We start from the raw sequence: 13,605 nt of genomic DNA, 5'->3' as shown, positions 1-13,605 counted from the left end.
GATTTGTACTTTTATGAAGTTTAAATATTTGCCTTTCCTTCTTGTTTTCCTCCCTCCAAAATGCTTGCATATCTGCAACGAAATAAACATCCATGGATTAGGTTGGATGAACAAAAAGCAAAAAAAATAAAAATATTATAGAACAATTGTAAGACAAAATTATAGAACAAAGATCGCAGAAATACACATGATAACTTATCTTAGCATGTGTAACTGGGAGTTACACATGCATCCGTCATGCATAATCAGAAGTTACACATCCATATAGATGTGTATGCAGAAGTTACACATACAATATGCATGTATAATAAGCAGTTACACATACATATAGATGTGTACGCCGCAATTACACATCCATGCCTTTTTCAACTTCAAAACTGAAAAAGAGCTTTGGTTTGAAATTAAAGAGTATGGGATAATATCAAACCTTGGAATGAGAAGAAGCTTTTTCCTTTTGGCTCAACAATGTACCCAGTTCCAGTCTCAGCCCATGGGATATCTTCATGGTTTGTGCAACCAAAGACTGCAAATTCCTTCTCCAGTTGACACAACTCAATCATATGAGCATAGTGAACTTGAACTCATATATATCTATTTCAACAAGCATGCTTTCGATGTAAAAGCTACAGAGAACATTCAAACATATTCTAGCATTATAAATATCCACAGATTGGTGTGATAAAATCAAAAACACTAAAAAGAGACCAAACCTAGCATGAATTAGCACCTATATCTAAATTTCTACAATCAGATGAGAAGCACACAAGTTGTAACTGAATCCGCATTAAATTTCCGAGTATTACAGAACTATATAAAAATTAAGAAAAACCAAAGGAAAAGATGGTGTGCCACAAGAGCTGTACATAACAATAGCAATTAAGCTTCTGTGCAAAAAAAACTAATTACTTCATTTGATTCGTTTAGCAAAGCACTTCTTTCAGAGAGGTTGAGAATAACCCAGGGGATGTTCAAAGTGGAAAGCATCTCAGTACTGCATAAACAAGGGACGCGAGTTTTATTTATTCATACATGCCTGAGTAGTATTCCAGTATCAGACCAGAACATAGAAAACATAAATGCATGATGTGAGAAGATTAACTACCGTAAATAAGAGCTACACATGCATTTGAATAGTGTAACTAGGAGTTACCGATGCATCTGAAAAGTGTAACTGAGAGTTACAGATGCACCTGACTTGTGTAACTGAGTGTTACACATCCATATAATGCAAAGAAATGTCTAATGTCTTACACATAAACTCGTAAGAAATGTCCAATGTCTAGTACAATAAAAGTTGTTCAGCAAATCAATTTCAACAAAGATAAAAGTGAAGGTGCAAAACCATACATGTCAGGGATGTATTTGAGGCAGCCCCAAGTTTCCTTGCCTCCCATAGAAAATCCAATCCTAGACCCAACTGGTCAACAAGCTCTTCTACATCTAAAGCAGTACTCTTATCTGTAGGTTTCAGTTCAGATCACTTTTTCCATACCTAGCTCTATGAAATTAGCATATGTAACTGGCGGTTACACATCTAATTAGCATGTGTAACTAGTAGTTACAGTTCTAATTAGCATGCGTAACTAGTAGTTACAGTTCTAATTAGCATGCGTAACTAGCAGCTACACATTCATATAACTTGCGTACTTGTAAAGTCTGAAGGCATCATACTTCAAAAGCTAATAGTCCATACCAATGCTTAATGTTGATGATAAATACAATGAACCAATACATTATACACACATGAACTAGTGCCAAAAGAAAAATGGAAACGAATATTGCTTAATATTTACCTTTCAACAGACACACATGAACCACTGCTGGCTATCACCACTACCTTCTCATCCTCCTCCAAAACCTGCACCTCCATCACCAAAATCACCACAGATTCGTTTGTAGACCAGTTCACATGCTTCACAGCTGCCTCAAACACAAACACCTGAAAATTACAAATTCCAAATGATTCATTAACGAATACCACTTCATAAACAATTCAAGATTTCTATGGATATAAAAAAACGACTACCTACTCCAAAAACACCGCTACTACTAAAATCTGCTGACACGCATACAAACGCATTGTAATATGCTAGTACATATACAAAATGCATCCAACCACATTAAACAGTACTATTGTTAGACTCTGTTAACAACTCTTAAAGTTTATAAACAATAGAACCTGGATACATTCAAATTAAACATCATAAGAGCCTATTTAAGTCATAATTTGGAGTCAATTAGCTTGATAAAAGTATAATTAATAAGAACCTTTATAAGACTTTGTGGCCAACTTCGTAACCAATAGCTTAGATTATATGAGCAGCAAGTTCAGGTTTGTTGGCATAAAAACGGTTGCAGTAAGGCATATACCATCTCCATCAGTACTCTCTACTCAATTCTCTGCTACTTCCTTCACCATTGTTTCTCAATTTCTTCTTCATTTCCAAATTATACGCCATGCAATCATTTCCAATAATAATACAACCCTACAGATTCAAATAATTTTGCAGGCTACCAAATACAAAAGAAAATCAAACTTAGTCAGTTAAAATCACATTGTTAATACATAATAATCGGTATGTATTCAATTTTTACCTTTGAAAAAGATGTTTTGTAACAACTCTAGAACCAAGAGGCAGACGACACATCTTATCCTATCCAATTTGTATGTGTAATTACTAATTAGAAATTACACACCTAATAAGCATGTGTAACTAGAAATTACACAACCATTTAGTTTGTGTATTTAGAAATTACACATCCGAGGTTCAAAGACCTCGGTGTCAACTACTTCCATCGAATCGTCAGCAAAAGATTTCATAATTTTCATTTTAATAAGATATGTCCACTACAATTCAAGAAATATTATGAAAACAATTAAAAAAAAAAAATTTCATTCATTTTGTATGTGTAGGAAATGTAACATGCATAATTTACTTCTGGTGGCCATATTCTCTGCGCATAATAACAACAAAACTAAGACTGCTCTATGAATGTGACTTACTGTACCACATTCTCATTATTAATTCACTACACCAACAAGTATAAGTATATAAAAATTGTAATAAAAAAATAAATCCACTTTTTTAAGCCTTTTAACTGAAGCTAACACTAGTAAAGCACTTAACGCAATCATTACAGTGAAAGAAAACACAGGGTACTCAACTCCATCCAACCAAACTTCAAAAATTCCTAACTATTCAACATCTAGATAAAACGTTGCTAACACATTATGTATCACAATTTCTATATACACTAGTCATTATCATGCACTCATCCACTCTTTAAATACTGTACACATTTGGATTTTTAACTGTAAACACAAAGATATGGATAAAAAAGTAAAAAAATAAAATGATAAATCTACCTTTCTTTAAATGAAAACCACCAGTCCAAATGAAAAATACCAAGTAGATTTCCAATTAAATATTCCAACAATTGGTTTCATGTCTATTATGTGGCCCAAATCAACAAACTTTGATTCAAAACAAAAAACAGCACCAGCAGATAGTTTCGATTTGCAACTACACATGCTTCACAGTTACGTACTATGTCAGTTCTAAAACTTAGTTTCAATTTACAAACTGAAGTCGAAGATATGATACCTGATTTTTGGAAAGGTTCTGATGCTTTCTTGGTAGAGTTTTGATACAACGTTCCATATACAATGCTCTCTTTCAACAATATCATACCTGTCAAATTCTGAATTCATCACATAAATTCAATAACACAAAATCTAAATATAAGAATCTAAAGACCTTAAATTAACTGTAGCATAAACTGAAATCAGCTCACCAATCACCATTATCAAAAATCAACCCTAAATCAAAATTGAAATAAAGAAAACAACAAATCGAACCTAAACAACTACATCAACAATAACAAACAAAACGTACCTGGATTCGAAATACGAGCATCGATTGATTCGGAAAAATCATGTTGTTTTTCTCCTCCGATCTGAATAGAATCAATCAAAACTAGGTAAAGAGAATGAAAAATGAGGAAAATCTATTGAATCAAATCGAAAACCTTACCTGAAACCACTTGATTGGATCAAAAAAAGAATCAAGGTGTTCTTCTTCTTTACAGAACTGAATAAAATCAAAAACAAAAAAAGATCAAAACTAAATGGAACTAAAATTAACTTGAATCTTACCTGAATCTTCGAATCAACTTACTAATTTAAAATCTATTGATGTACAATCGAAATCAGAGAGTGAATAGAAATGAAAATAAAAAAACATTAACCCTAGAAATTATTTTCGTTGGAGCCGAGAGAGAAAGATAACGGAGAAGAGAGAGAAAGAGAATAGAGAAATGAAAATATCTCCTGGTATTCCTATTGTATTTATGGGAAAGGATAGTTTCGCCAATATTAAAAAAAACTAGTGACAAAACCCCTAAGTGAACAAACTAGTGATAAGAAAAAACCGGTCATATTATTTCTACCAAATAAAAACCGTTTCAAATAAAACTGGGACAAAAACCCCAAACCAAATAATAATGTGTAAATTTAATTTTTGTTACTTTAAAAAAAGACAAACATGCCCTTGACCTTTTCTTCTTCTTCTTCTTCTCTGATTTCTTTTTTCTTCTTTCTTCCGTCTCCTTCTCCCACCACCACCGTCTTCTTTCTTACGCCCAGAAAAGACGAAAAACGAGCTTGCTGAGGTGTATTGTTTTGTATCCCCACAAATATCTCCAATCGGGTTTCATTTTACTCTTTAGAAATTTTCTCCCAGCTTTTCAAAACCCCATGGAATCCTGCAAAATCATCTCTTCATCTCCAATTCTGAAGCTCCGACTCCCCGAATTTCCAACTACAACTAAACACAAATCCCTGGTTCGTTAATCCTTCGTCTCTCTTAATCCACTTTCTGGAAATTTTTTTTGTTACTTATTTCAATTTCTTCTTCTTACAGTTCCTCTATTTGAAATTTCTCTGTTTTTTATTTACAGAAATTAAAGTGGCAAAATTACAACATACGACGTCATCGAATCATCACCAGAGCTTCTTCTTCTTCTGGGTCTGATGAAAAATCTATTTAATAGAATAGATTGAGAGAAACACCCTCCTTCGTGTGAAATTCTAGGGCTTCCTTTCTGAAGAAGAATTAGGGTTTCACCCACAATCATAAAATCGATCGATTATTTTGAACATTCAGCGTGTTTGAAATTCTTGGTATGTTTTTAATTTTCAAGGATCTGTTGATTTTGGGAAAAATTTCAAGATCTGTTGAATTCTGTAATTTTTTTTAATTTTTTTTTCATTTTTGTTGATGGGTTCTTCTTTTTGTTGTTGATGCTGATTATTTAGATTAAAGATGTTTGGAAGATTTGAAGAAGGCTTACAGAAAGGCTGCCATTAAGAATCATCCTGATAAGGGTGGAGATCCAGAAAAGGTATTGTGTTTTTTCTATTAGATTATTCCTGATCTAGTAGAGAATCAGTAACTTTGTTAATTACTGTAGATATAATTAAGAATTTCTCTTGGTTTTCCATTTCGAACGTATAGAGGTTGCAAAGGTCAGACCCTGTGTATGTTTTGTTTACTCGATTTTGTTGGTCGTGTCTATGCCCTTCATTTTAGACTATTATTTGGGCTGGGCAACTGAATTTTGAGATAGCTAGTAGATGCTTGAATGATTTAGGATGCCGGGTTTTTCCTGGTTGGTTTGTTGATTTGTGTATGTTTTAATTTGCTCTCTGGGGCAGTCAAAAAGGGGTGTTTATTGAGCATTGTAATATTTCTCTCAATGCAGTTCAAGGAGTTGGCCCAGGCTTATGAGGTTTTGAGTGATCCAGAGAAACGTGAAATTTATGATCAGTATGGTGAGGATGCGCTCAAGGAAGGAATGGGAGGAGGTGGTGGTGGCCACGACCCCTTTGACATCTTATCATCTTTCTTTGGAGGAGGAAGCCCATTTGGAGGTAGGTGGAGATATCATTTTCTAATGGGTTAATGTTTTTACTAAATTTATTTATGAAAGTGAAAGGTATTCATGATGTTTGGAATTTGTTTACCGTTAGGTGGTGGCAGCAGCAGAGGAAGGAGGAAGAGGAGGGGAGAAGATGTTATGCATTCTCTTAAGGTGTCGCTGGAGGATCTTTACACTGGAACATCAAAGAAATTGTCCCTCTCTCGCGATGCCATCTGCTCCAAGTGCACTGGGTAAGTTTTATTAGACTGGTGCTTTTCATTGCTAGTTTAAGGATACTTTGCTTAGTTGGATTTTGTCTGCTGTAATCTTATTCTTTACTCTTTTGTATTCCAGAAAGATGTCACTAAGAATTAAAGTGGGGTTGTGGTAAGTTTTATTATGTTAGTTAACACTTATTTTTTAGAGACATTTGAATTATATAGTAATTTTTATGTTACTGCTCCACCGTAGAACTGGATTAGGGGATGCTTGTACAACCACTTGTTAAGCTTAAAATGTAAAGAAAATGTCGTATTCTGTTTTGTACTTGTTGGGCACCGATGAGGAATGCTCTATAATTCCTTATTTTTCCTAAATCACTAGTATGATTGTTGGCACAGGACACCAGAAATTGTTAGAGATGCATGCTATCTTTGAACTCTATTAGTTTGTATCTTCAGTAGTTCCCATGTTATCATATTTATATATGGCTCCTGTTGATTTTGTTTGGTGAGGTCCCACTAATTTCATATGTATATGTTTAATCAGTAAAATCACTTCCTATCAAAGAATTTTTCGAACAAATAAACATAGCAGAAATGATGTTTGGCTCAAGTATACTTGCCACTTTATGGGCAGCAAAGCAAGTATTTTGTACCATCTTTCCTTCTGTTGCTTCTACAAAAAAGTTTTCTCTTACTTAGTGTGTATCGATGAGAATGCAATAGGTATCATTATCTCAGCGACAACGACTTTGTATTTTCTTATTTGGTTGAGTATTGGTCAATGAAACCAATCTTGTTGGTTATTCTTTGAACACTATAATATTAACTTTGGAGTTATTTATTTTTGTTTGCTGTAGGATTTGATCAATGAGGAATTTATGAGTATGTTTGTTTGCTGCAAGATTTGATCAATGAGGAGGACAAATTATTTAAAGGATCTAAGAATGAACAAGGTGAGGAAGTATATATTTCAGTTGTACATTGCTTCTCTTTTAATTAGTACTTTTTGTTGTGTTTCTTATAAAAGATATTGACTTGTTAACTTTATGTATTTTTTGTTTATCACCATCATATAGCGGCTGCTAAAGGAAGCAAAATTTGTGTTGTTCTTTTACTAGATTATAGAGCTAATCCAAATAGCAGAGGTACGTGATTGTTAACTTATAAAATTATTTTACTGATTCGAGTTGTTTTAACTTTTATCAGTTTTTGTGAATGTTAATTCCTCCCGTTTGCTTGTTTAATTGCCTTTTTGTTTCCCTTAGAGGCATAAAATTTTATTTGTTTGTCAATTCATTTCCTGCAAACGAGAAGCCATCCACCGAGTTCATTCAATTAACTTCGGGAACTTGGTATCAAATTCATGTTTCCGCAGCTAAGGTTGGCAACAATGTAGTAGTTCCTTTTAGTAAACTTCAATTACATCTAATGTTTTTGCCTAACATCAACTCTCATTACCAAAAGCTACCTTTTCACCTTCATAGAAATGATTCAGGTGATGAAATTTCATTTTTTTTCTCTGAATAGGAAGCTATTGATGCCAATGACAAGGTCATTGGCCTTAGAGTAGGACACTGATTATGATATAAGAGTCAATGGGATTGCACCAGGACCCATTAATGACACTCCTGGCTTGATTAAGCTTGATCCCCGTGAAATGAAAGCATCCAATCTGGAGCCCCTATGCATCAGTTTATATCAGGAGATAAGTAGGGTATTGTTATGGCTTCTCTTTACCTAGCTTCACATACAGGTGATTTGTAACCTCATCCTTGTTCCTTATAGCTTCTCCACTTCTTCATTTTTTTATTTTCATTCTTGTGCATGTCTTTATCATCTTTGAATATATTTTTTTATCTTACCAAAATTCCGTGAGTTGTATCACAATATTAAACTGAGTTTACTAAACGATGATGCAGTTCTACCGCACTGCAGTTTAACATAAAATGTTGTGATCTTGCATAGACTTTTTAAATTTCCATGTGTTTTGTTGTTCTTCTATTCTAATGTTTCTTGTACTAGCATTTAGCAAAATACGTAGGCAGCATCTACGTTTTTGGCACATCAGCAATGTATAATACTTCTTGTAATTTTCTTGCAGTTGAATAGACATTTGCACGAAACCAATTATGGTTTCATCTATTTTTGGTGAAACCAATTTTGGTTTCATCATTTTTCTGTTTGGTTTCATCATTTTTTTCTTATTTTCTTGAATATTGATCAATGAAATTCATTTTTTGTGGTGGCGGCTGGTTGGTGGTGTTGCTCGGCGACGATGGTGGTCGTCGGTGGCGGTGGTGGTTAGCATTAACGATGGTAGCGCGATGGTGGTGGGCGGCGGTGGCGGTGGGCGGCGGCGGCGGCGGTATTGCTGTTGAAGCGCAAAAACCAATTATGGTTTCATCTTATTTATGATGAAACCAAAATCGGTTTCATCATATTTCAAAAATGTATTTCTATCCATGAAGATGTATAATACCTCTTAAAAAATTTCTTGCAGGTGATTTCTCACGAAACCAAGATGAAACCAAAATCGGTTTTCATCGTATTTATGATGAAACCAAAATCGGTTTCATCGTATTTATGATGAAACCAAAATCGGTTTCATCGTATTTTTGGGAGGTGGTGGTGGTGGGCGGTCGTGGTGCTGGTTTGGTCGGCGGTGGTCGACAGTGGTGGTGCTGGATGGTAGGGTGGCTGGTATTGGTGGTGCAATTACGTAGTATCGGTGGTGGTGGTGGTGGTGGTGGTCGGAGGTGGTGGCGGTGGTGGTCGACAATGGTGGTGCTGGATGGTAGGGTGGCTGGCAGTGGTGGTGCAATTGCGCAGTATCGGTGGTGGCGTCGGGCGACGGCGGCAGAGCGGTGGTGGTCGGTGGCGGAGCGGTGGTGGTCGGTGGCGGCGGTGGTGGTCGGTGGCGGCGGCGGTGGTCAGTGGTGGCGGCGGCGGGCGACGGTGGTGGTCGGTGGTGGCGGCGGCGGAGCGGTGGTGGTCGGTGGCGGCGGGGCGGAGGTGGTGGTCGGCGGCGGAGGTGGTCAGTGGCGGCGATGGCGGAAGGTGGCGTTGGCGGTGGTTGGAGGTGGTCGGAAGTGGTGGCGGTGGCGGTGGTCGGAGGTGGTCGGAAGTGGTGGCGGTGGTTATCGGTGGCGGCGGTGCTTATTGGTGGTTGTTTATTTCTTGTTGGGGGTGACAATATAATAAGAATTAAAGTGGGGTTGATTTTTGTTTTTGTTGGGGTGATTTAAACTAGAATGGTAATATAGACAGTTTATATTAAATGGGGTTTTTATTAACAATTTTGTTGGAGTTTTTGTATATGGATAGTGACACCTTTGGAGTTATAACTCGCGGACCGTATTAAAATATCTAATTTAAAATTATGGGCCAGATCTGAAGAAAAATTGATATTTTAGGGCTAGTAATAGCATTTTCCTAAAGTATGGAGTTGACAATGAAGGATCCATTTTGTGGGACTTCTATATATTGAACCCATATAATAGGGGGTTATAATATTTTTCATTGTACTCCTTCAATCTTTTGCTTTCGAAAACCCAAAAAAAATGATGTTTTATTTTATATGCTAATTAAAATGATCGAAGACTAAGTGATATCCGGTGTTAAATTGTTAATAGCACAGTAAGATGAGTAACTTTAATCCAATCTTATTTCATCGTAATTGAGATTAATGCAGCTGCGATTTTACAATTAACTTGCAGAATTAAAAGCCAATGATCATTTATATTTATGGATGAATTCGAGACTAAAACAAAATAATCACATCTGTTTAGAGCATCTCCAATGCAAGGGGTGGAGGTCATAAAAAATCATGTCATCTAAGATTTAAGATTTTATCTACCAAAATTCCATCTCCAAGGCAAGGGTTAAGGTCCTTAAAAATTATGACATGATTATGTGGGGTGGAAGAGAAAGTCTAAATAAGACCTTCTCCATGACCTTGGGTCTAAGTCCACATCATCAATTTGTCTCTATATTAATTATAAAGTTGTTAGATAAAAGCTTGAGGATTGGAGATGATTTTTCTGGGTTGAAAGATGTTAACTTTATTTGCTTTGTGACTTTGTCCATATGTGAATGACCTCCATAGAAAATGTGATATTTAGACCTCCGCATAGGATCACCTCCACCCTTAGAGCATCTCCAATGCAAGGGTAAAGGTTTTAAAATTGAATGACACCTAGGATTCAAGATTTTTTGCACCAAATTTCCATCTCCAACACAAGGATCAACGTCATAGAGAGAGATGACATGGCTAAGTGGGGGTAATGGAGAAAGTGTAAATAAGACTTCCACTATGACCTTGGGTCTTAAAGCCACATTATTATTTTGTCTCTAAATTCAAATAATGTTTGTTAGATAATACCTTGGGGGTTGGAGATCAACTTGAGGTAAAAAAATTTACATTAATTTGTTTTTTGTTAGTAATGACACACACGTAAAAATGTGTTAATAAGACCTCAACATAGGATGACCTTGACCGTATGCATTGGAGATGCTGTCAGAGGCAATTAATCATTTTTTAAGATCAAGTGAGAAATACAACTGTGTAGGGGAGAGGCATATCTCCCTTCATGTCTGAACAATCTAGTGAACGTCAAAAAAAAATTGTTTTTTTCCCCGAAATGAGCAGTATGGTCATTGATATAGAGAAGCAGACTTCGTGGCTGATGTTTTTTTGCTAAGGTTGCAGACTTGCACTAAATTAATAGGTTAACTGAAGTTGTACGGATTACTAATCGGCTAATCCTTTCCAGGAGTGCTTACTCTAGTTTGGTTAAGCCTAGTTGTTTGTTTAATGCACTCTGTACATTTGCCAAAAAAAAATAAAAAAATCTAGGCATAAAAAGGAAAATTTTACTGAATCTTGGACTGGTGCACAGCAAAATATATTCTCCTTATTCGCATAATAAGAACAAGAACATTACAGCACACAAGCTAACTAGCACTTTCCACCGGGTCCTCCATATTGTAAGCTATGTCGTCGACCACCATCCTCCAGGAAACCATAATAATCCATATCATATTGCTCCTTACAACCAATTACATCTATCGTCCTTTTATAATTAAGATCTAATAGGGTACCAGACGCATCATTATATTGCATTTGTGTAAAATAGGCAGCTTGGTTAAACTTTTCATTCGGAAACTGACCACTTCCCATTTCAGGAACACGTCCATCTTCATTGCCCTTTGAGTGTCCTCCCCAGTATATGCGTTCGACACCAACGTCACTCAACCGAGGAAGAACTTCTGCTGGCCAGTATCCAACTTTTATGCCTTGAATTACATACCACCATCTCTTTTCCGATGAATCCTATAATCGTGATGCGAAACACAAATAAAATTGTTAATATCATCCCACAGGGTTTATCTTTTGCACCATTTTATAGGTAGCAAAATGTTTACGTACATATATATAACTTGTCATTATTTTATGGAACAAAGGCTCATCATTACAACTGAATTTCATCAGTAAGTTACTTACGAAATATACATGGGATTGCATTTCAACAACAGCGCCTCCATAAACAGAGATGGGGTCAAAAGGCGTGTCAGGAGTAAATCGAGGGTCAACTTGGACAAAACCAGGACAAAGGGTATTATAGCATCCTGTGTGGTTGCCATTGTCTACCTGTCAAAATAAAATGAGTTGTAATTGTCTAGCTAAACCAAGAATTTACATAGTAAGAAGCCTAAAAATAGAACTTTATTTGTTATTAATAATAAACGATAACATGATCTAAAACTTACAGTCCAGTATATAAATTGTCGGACATTGGTGTCATTTTCGTAGAACAAGGGATTCACCTAATAAACATGGATAAACTGTGAAGTCAAATTATACGAAAACCAAGTATAAATAGAGCATACAACTTGCAAGTATTAGTTGAAGTTGTGCCGAATTTTTCTTTGGTTCTTGAGATTTTTTATACTCAAGAACCAAAGAAGGAATTTATTTTTCACTTACGTACCATCCATCCAACATGTATTCTATTGTATTGACGATCCCAACCGGATCTTAAAGAAATTTCCGCCATGCTGTATTCATCGAGGTTAACATTTGGCTTCCATACACTTATGTTCGCAGTTGCCCCGTGAAATGCTTCACCATCATGTTGATACACAATACCTGCAAACTAAAGAATTCTCGATGCAAATTAACAAATGACATGAACTGGAATATGTATAACTAAGAACAATGATACAAAATATTCTTACGTATTCGTTTTTAGCGCCAGACATGGGCTCAATTGACAATGACGAATACTTGGCTCTGATTAAATCTTCTTTTCGTGTCCTTCGTATTGGTACCGTTCCTTGTGGACAACTCTCTACTTGAGTTCGAAAAATTGATGTGCCACTCTCACTCCTACCTCCTTTCATCTCTAAATTTGGTTTCATCTGAAGAACATATTCGAAACTACTTATATTGGAAAGACAAAAAAAAGGGAAAATTAGTCTGTTTTGGGGTATTGTTAGTGTTTTTTTTGGAGGTTTACTTTACTTATTTCTTGTAATTTTGTGAACCGTTCTTAATCAATCTTATCTTTGCCGAGGAAAAAAAAAAGGGAAAATTCAAAAGTAATTTTGTTTCTTAATGTAACAGTATACTAGTCTGTAAGAGGCCACACTCGCAAGAAAGAAAAAGCAAAATACATATAATGACGTTAAACGAACCTGAAATTTATGGTGTTTGAGCAAAGGATGATCAAATGCAGGTTGCTCGTAAAAGTCGATACAATCGTAGATATCACCCCATGACGACTTTCATGTAACAAATAATTATTAGATGCACTGTTAGTCGATGATATCAATATAAGAAACAATTGTTAAGTTTGCACATGAATGTTAATTTACGACTTTCATGTAACAAATAATTATTAGATGCACTGTTAGTCGATAATATCAATATAACAAACAATTGTTAAGTTTGCACATGAATGTTAATTTAAATCTTACATGAATTGTCTTGAGAGGAGGTTTGTTGAGTATCTTGAGTTGTCTCTCGAACTCTAAATCTTCTTCAATCGATATGCTTTGCCTTCCATCAACTTCAAAAATTTCCAAATGATCGAAAACCATGGCTACAAAGACTAAGAAAAAAGTATAATTTTTCATTGTTAATTGTTCAACTATTTTCTTACTAGTGTTGAGCAATGGTTACAAAAAATAAACAAAAACCTAGGTGCACTATTTAACTAATATTAATCGTAGTAATAAATACTCATATATATAAGATATTTATTTTGGATCTGCAATCATAAATGCATGAAATAAATTTTCTAATTAAATCATAATCTAATGCGGATTTACCATTGATTCAAGAATTACTTTTTATAAATGAGTTAGAAGTGTCTTGCAATGTGCATTATTTAACTAATCGTAGTAATACATACTCCTATAAGATATTATGGATCTGCAGTCATAAATGCATGACTAG

The 13,605-nt window shown here is 35.3% G+C and overlaps 3 protein-coding genes across 9 annotated transcripts; 1 reads left to right on the top strand and 2 right to left on the bottom strand.

Moving 5' to 3' along the window:
* Positions 1-4,306, bottom strand: LOC113283806. 7 transcript variants are annotated; one of them, XR_003327637.1, is made up of 8 exons: positions 4,035-4,301; positions 3,897-3,957; positions 3,606-3,692; positions 2,269-2,511; positions 1,794-1,939; positions 1,348-1,458; positions 428-523; positions 14-72 (listed from the first exon to the last, which is right to left on the bottom strand). XR_003327637.1 is itself a non-coding variant. In XM_026533190.1 (6 exons), the coding sequence occupies exons 1-5, from the start codon at positions 4,242-4,244 to the stop codon at positions 1,915-1,917; spliced, it is 306 nt and encodes a 101-aa protein (XP_026388975.1). In that variant the 5' UTR covers positions 4,245-4,306; the 3' UTR covers positions 768-991; positions 1,794-1,914. The 7 variants fall into 7 exon arrangements, 3 of the variants coding, with proteins under 3 accessions (XP_026388975.1, XP_026388976.1, XP_026388974.1); XR_003327635.1 differs by lacking the exon at positions 1,348-1,458 and adding an exon at positions 907-991 and having other exon boundaries at positions 428-623; XR_003327634.1 differs by lacking the exon at positions 1,348-1,458 and having other exon boundaries at positions 1-72; positions 428-623.
* Positions 4,307-4,756: 450 nt separating this feature from the next.
* Positions 4,757-6,313, top strand: LOC113280198 (dnaJ protein homolog). Its single transcript, XM_026528853.1, has 6 exons — positions 4,757-4,843; positions 4,960-5,027; positions 5,325-5,403; positions 5,764-5,932; positions 6,032-6,173; positions 6,277-6,313. Exons 1-6 carry the CDS (start codon positions 4,757-4,759, stop codon positions 6,311-6,313), a joined length of 582 nt encoding a protein of 193 aa, XP_026384638.1.
* Positions 6,314-10,892: 4,579 nt separating this feature from the next.
* On the bottom strand, positions 10,893-13,335 carry LOC113278240. The gene is made up of 7 exons (XM_026527134.1): positions 13,125-13,335; positions 12,843-12,929; positions 12,384-12,566; positions 12,137-12,301; positions 11,916-11,972; positions 11,650-11,796; positions 10,893-11,478 (listed from the first exon to the last, which is right to left on the bottom strand). Exons 1-7 carry the CDS (start codon positions 13,281-13,283, stop codon positions 11,104-11,106), a joined length of 1,173 nt encoding a protein of 390 aa, XP_026382919.1. The 5' UTR covers positions 13,284-13,335; the 3' UTR covers positions 10,893-11,103.
* Between the last annotated feature and the right edge of the window lie 270 nt (positions 13,336-13,605).

The sequence above is a fragment of the Papaver somniferum genome, chromosome 5, assembly GCF_003573695.1.
Source record: "Papaver somniferum cultivar HN1 chromosome 5, ASM357369v1, whole genome shotgun sequence".
Lineage (NCBI taxonomy): Eukaryota > Viridiplantae > Streptophyta > Magnoliopsida > Ranunculales > Papaveraceae > Papaver > Papaver somniferum.
This window is presented reverse-complemented; position numbering and strand designations above follow the sequence as displayed.

Bases quoted from the DNA above. Each gene is read 5' to 3' on its own strand.
- LOC113278240 (XM_026527134.1), bottom strand. From the start codon at position 13,283: ATGAAAAATTATACTTTTTTCTTAGTCTTTGTAGCCATGGTTTTCGAT. The intron at 12,930-13,124 runs GTAAGATTTAAA...GTTACATGAAAG, and splicing joins CTCCTCTCAAGACAATTCAT to TCGTCATGGGGTGATATCTA. The intron at 12,302-12,383 runs GTAAGAATATTT...AGAATTCTTTAG, and splicing joins CTGGCGCTAAAAACGAATAC to TTTGCAGGTATTGTGTATCA.
- LOC113283806 (XM_026533189.1), bottom strand. From the start codon at position 3,662: ATGGAACGTTGTATCAAAACTCTACCAAGAAAGCATCAGAACCTTTCC. The intron at 1,940-3,605 runs GTATCATATCTT...TGTAATTTTCAG, and splicing joins AGAACCTTTCCAAAAATCAG to GTGTTTGTGTTTGAGGCAGC. The intron at 992-1,793 runs GTAAATATTAAG...TTGTTTATGCAG, and splicing joins TCATGTGTGTCTGTTGAAAG to TACTGAGATGCTTTCCACTT.
- LOC113280198 (XM_026528853.1), top strand. From the start codon at position 4,757: ATGGAATCCTGCAAAATCATCTCTTCATCTCCAATTCTGAAGCTCCGA. The intron at 5,028-5,324 runs GTCTGATGAAAA...TTTAGATTAAAG, and splicing joins AGAGCTTCTTCTTCTTCTGG to ATGTTTGGAAGATTTGAAGA. The intron at 6,174-6,276 runs GTAAGTTTTATT...TTTGTATTCCAG, and splicing joins ATCTGCTCCAAGTGCACTGG to AAAGATGTCACTAAGAATTA.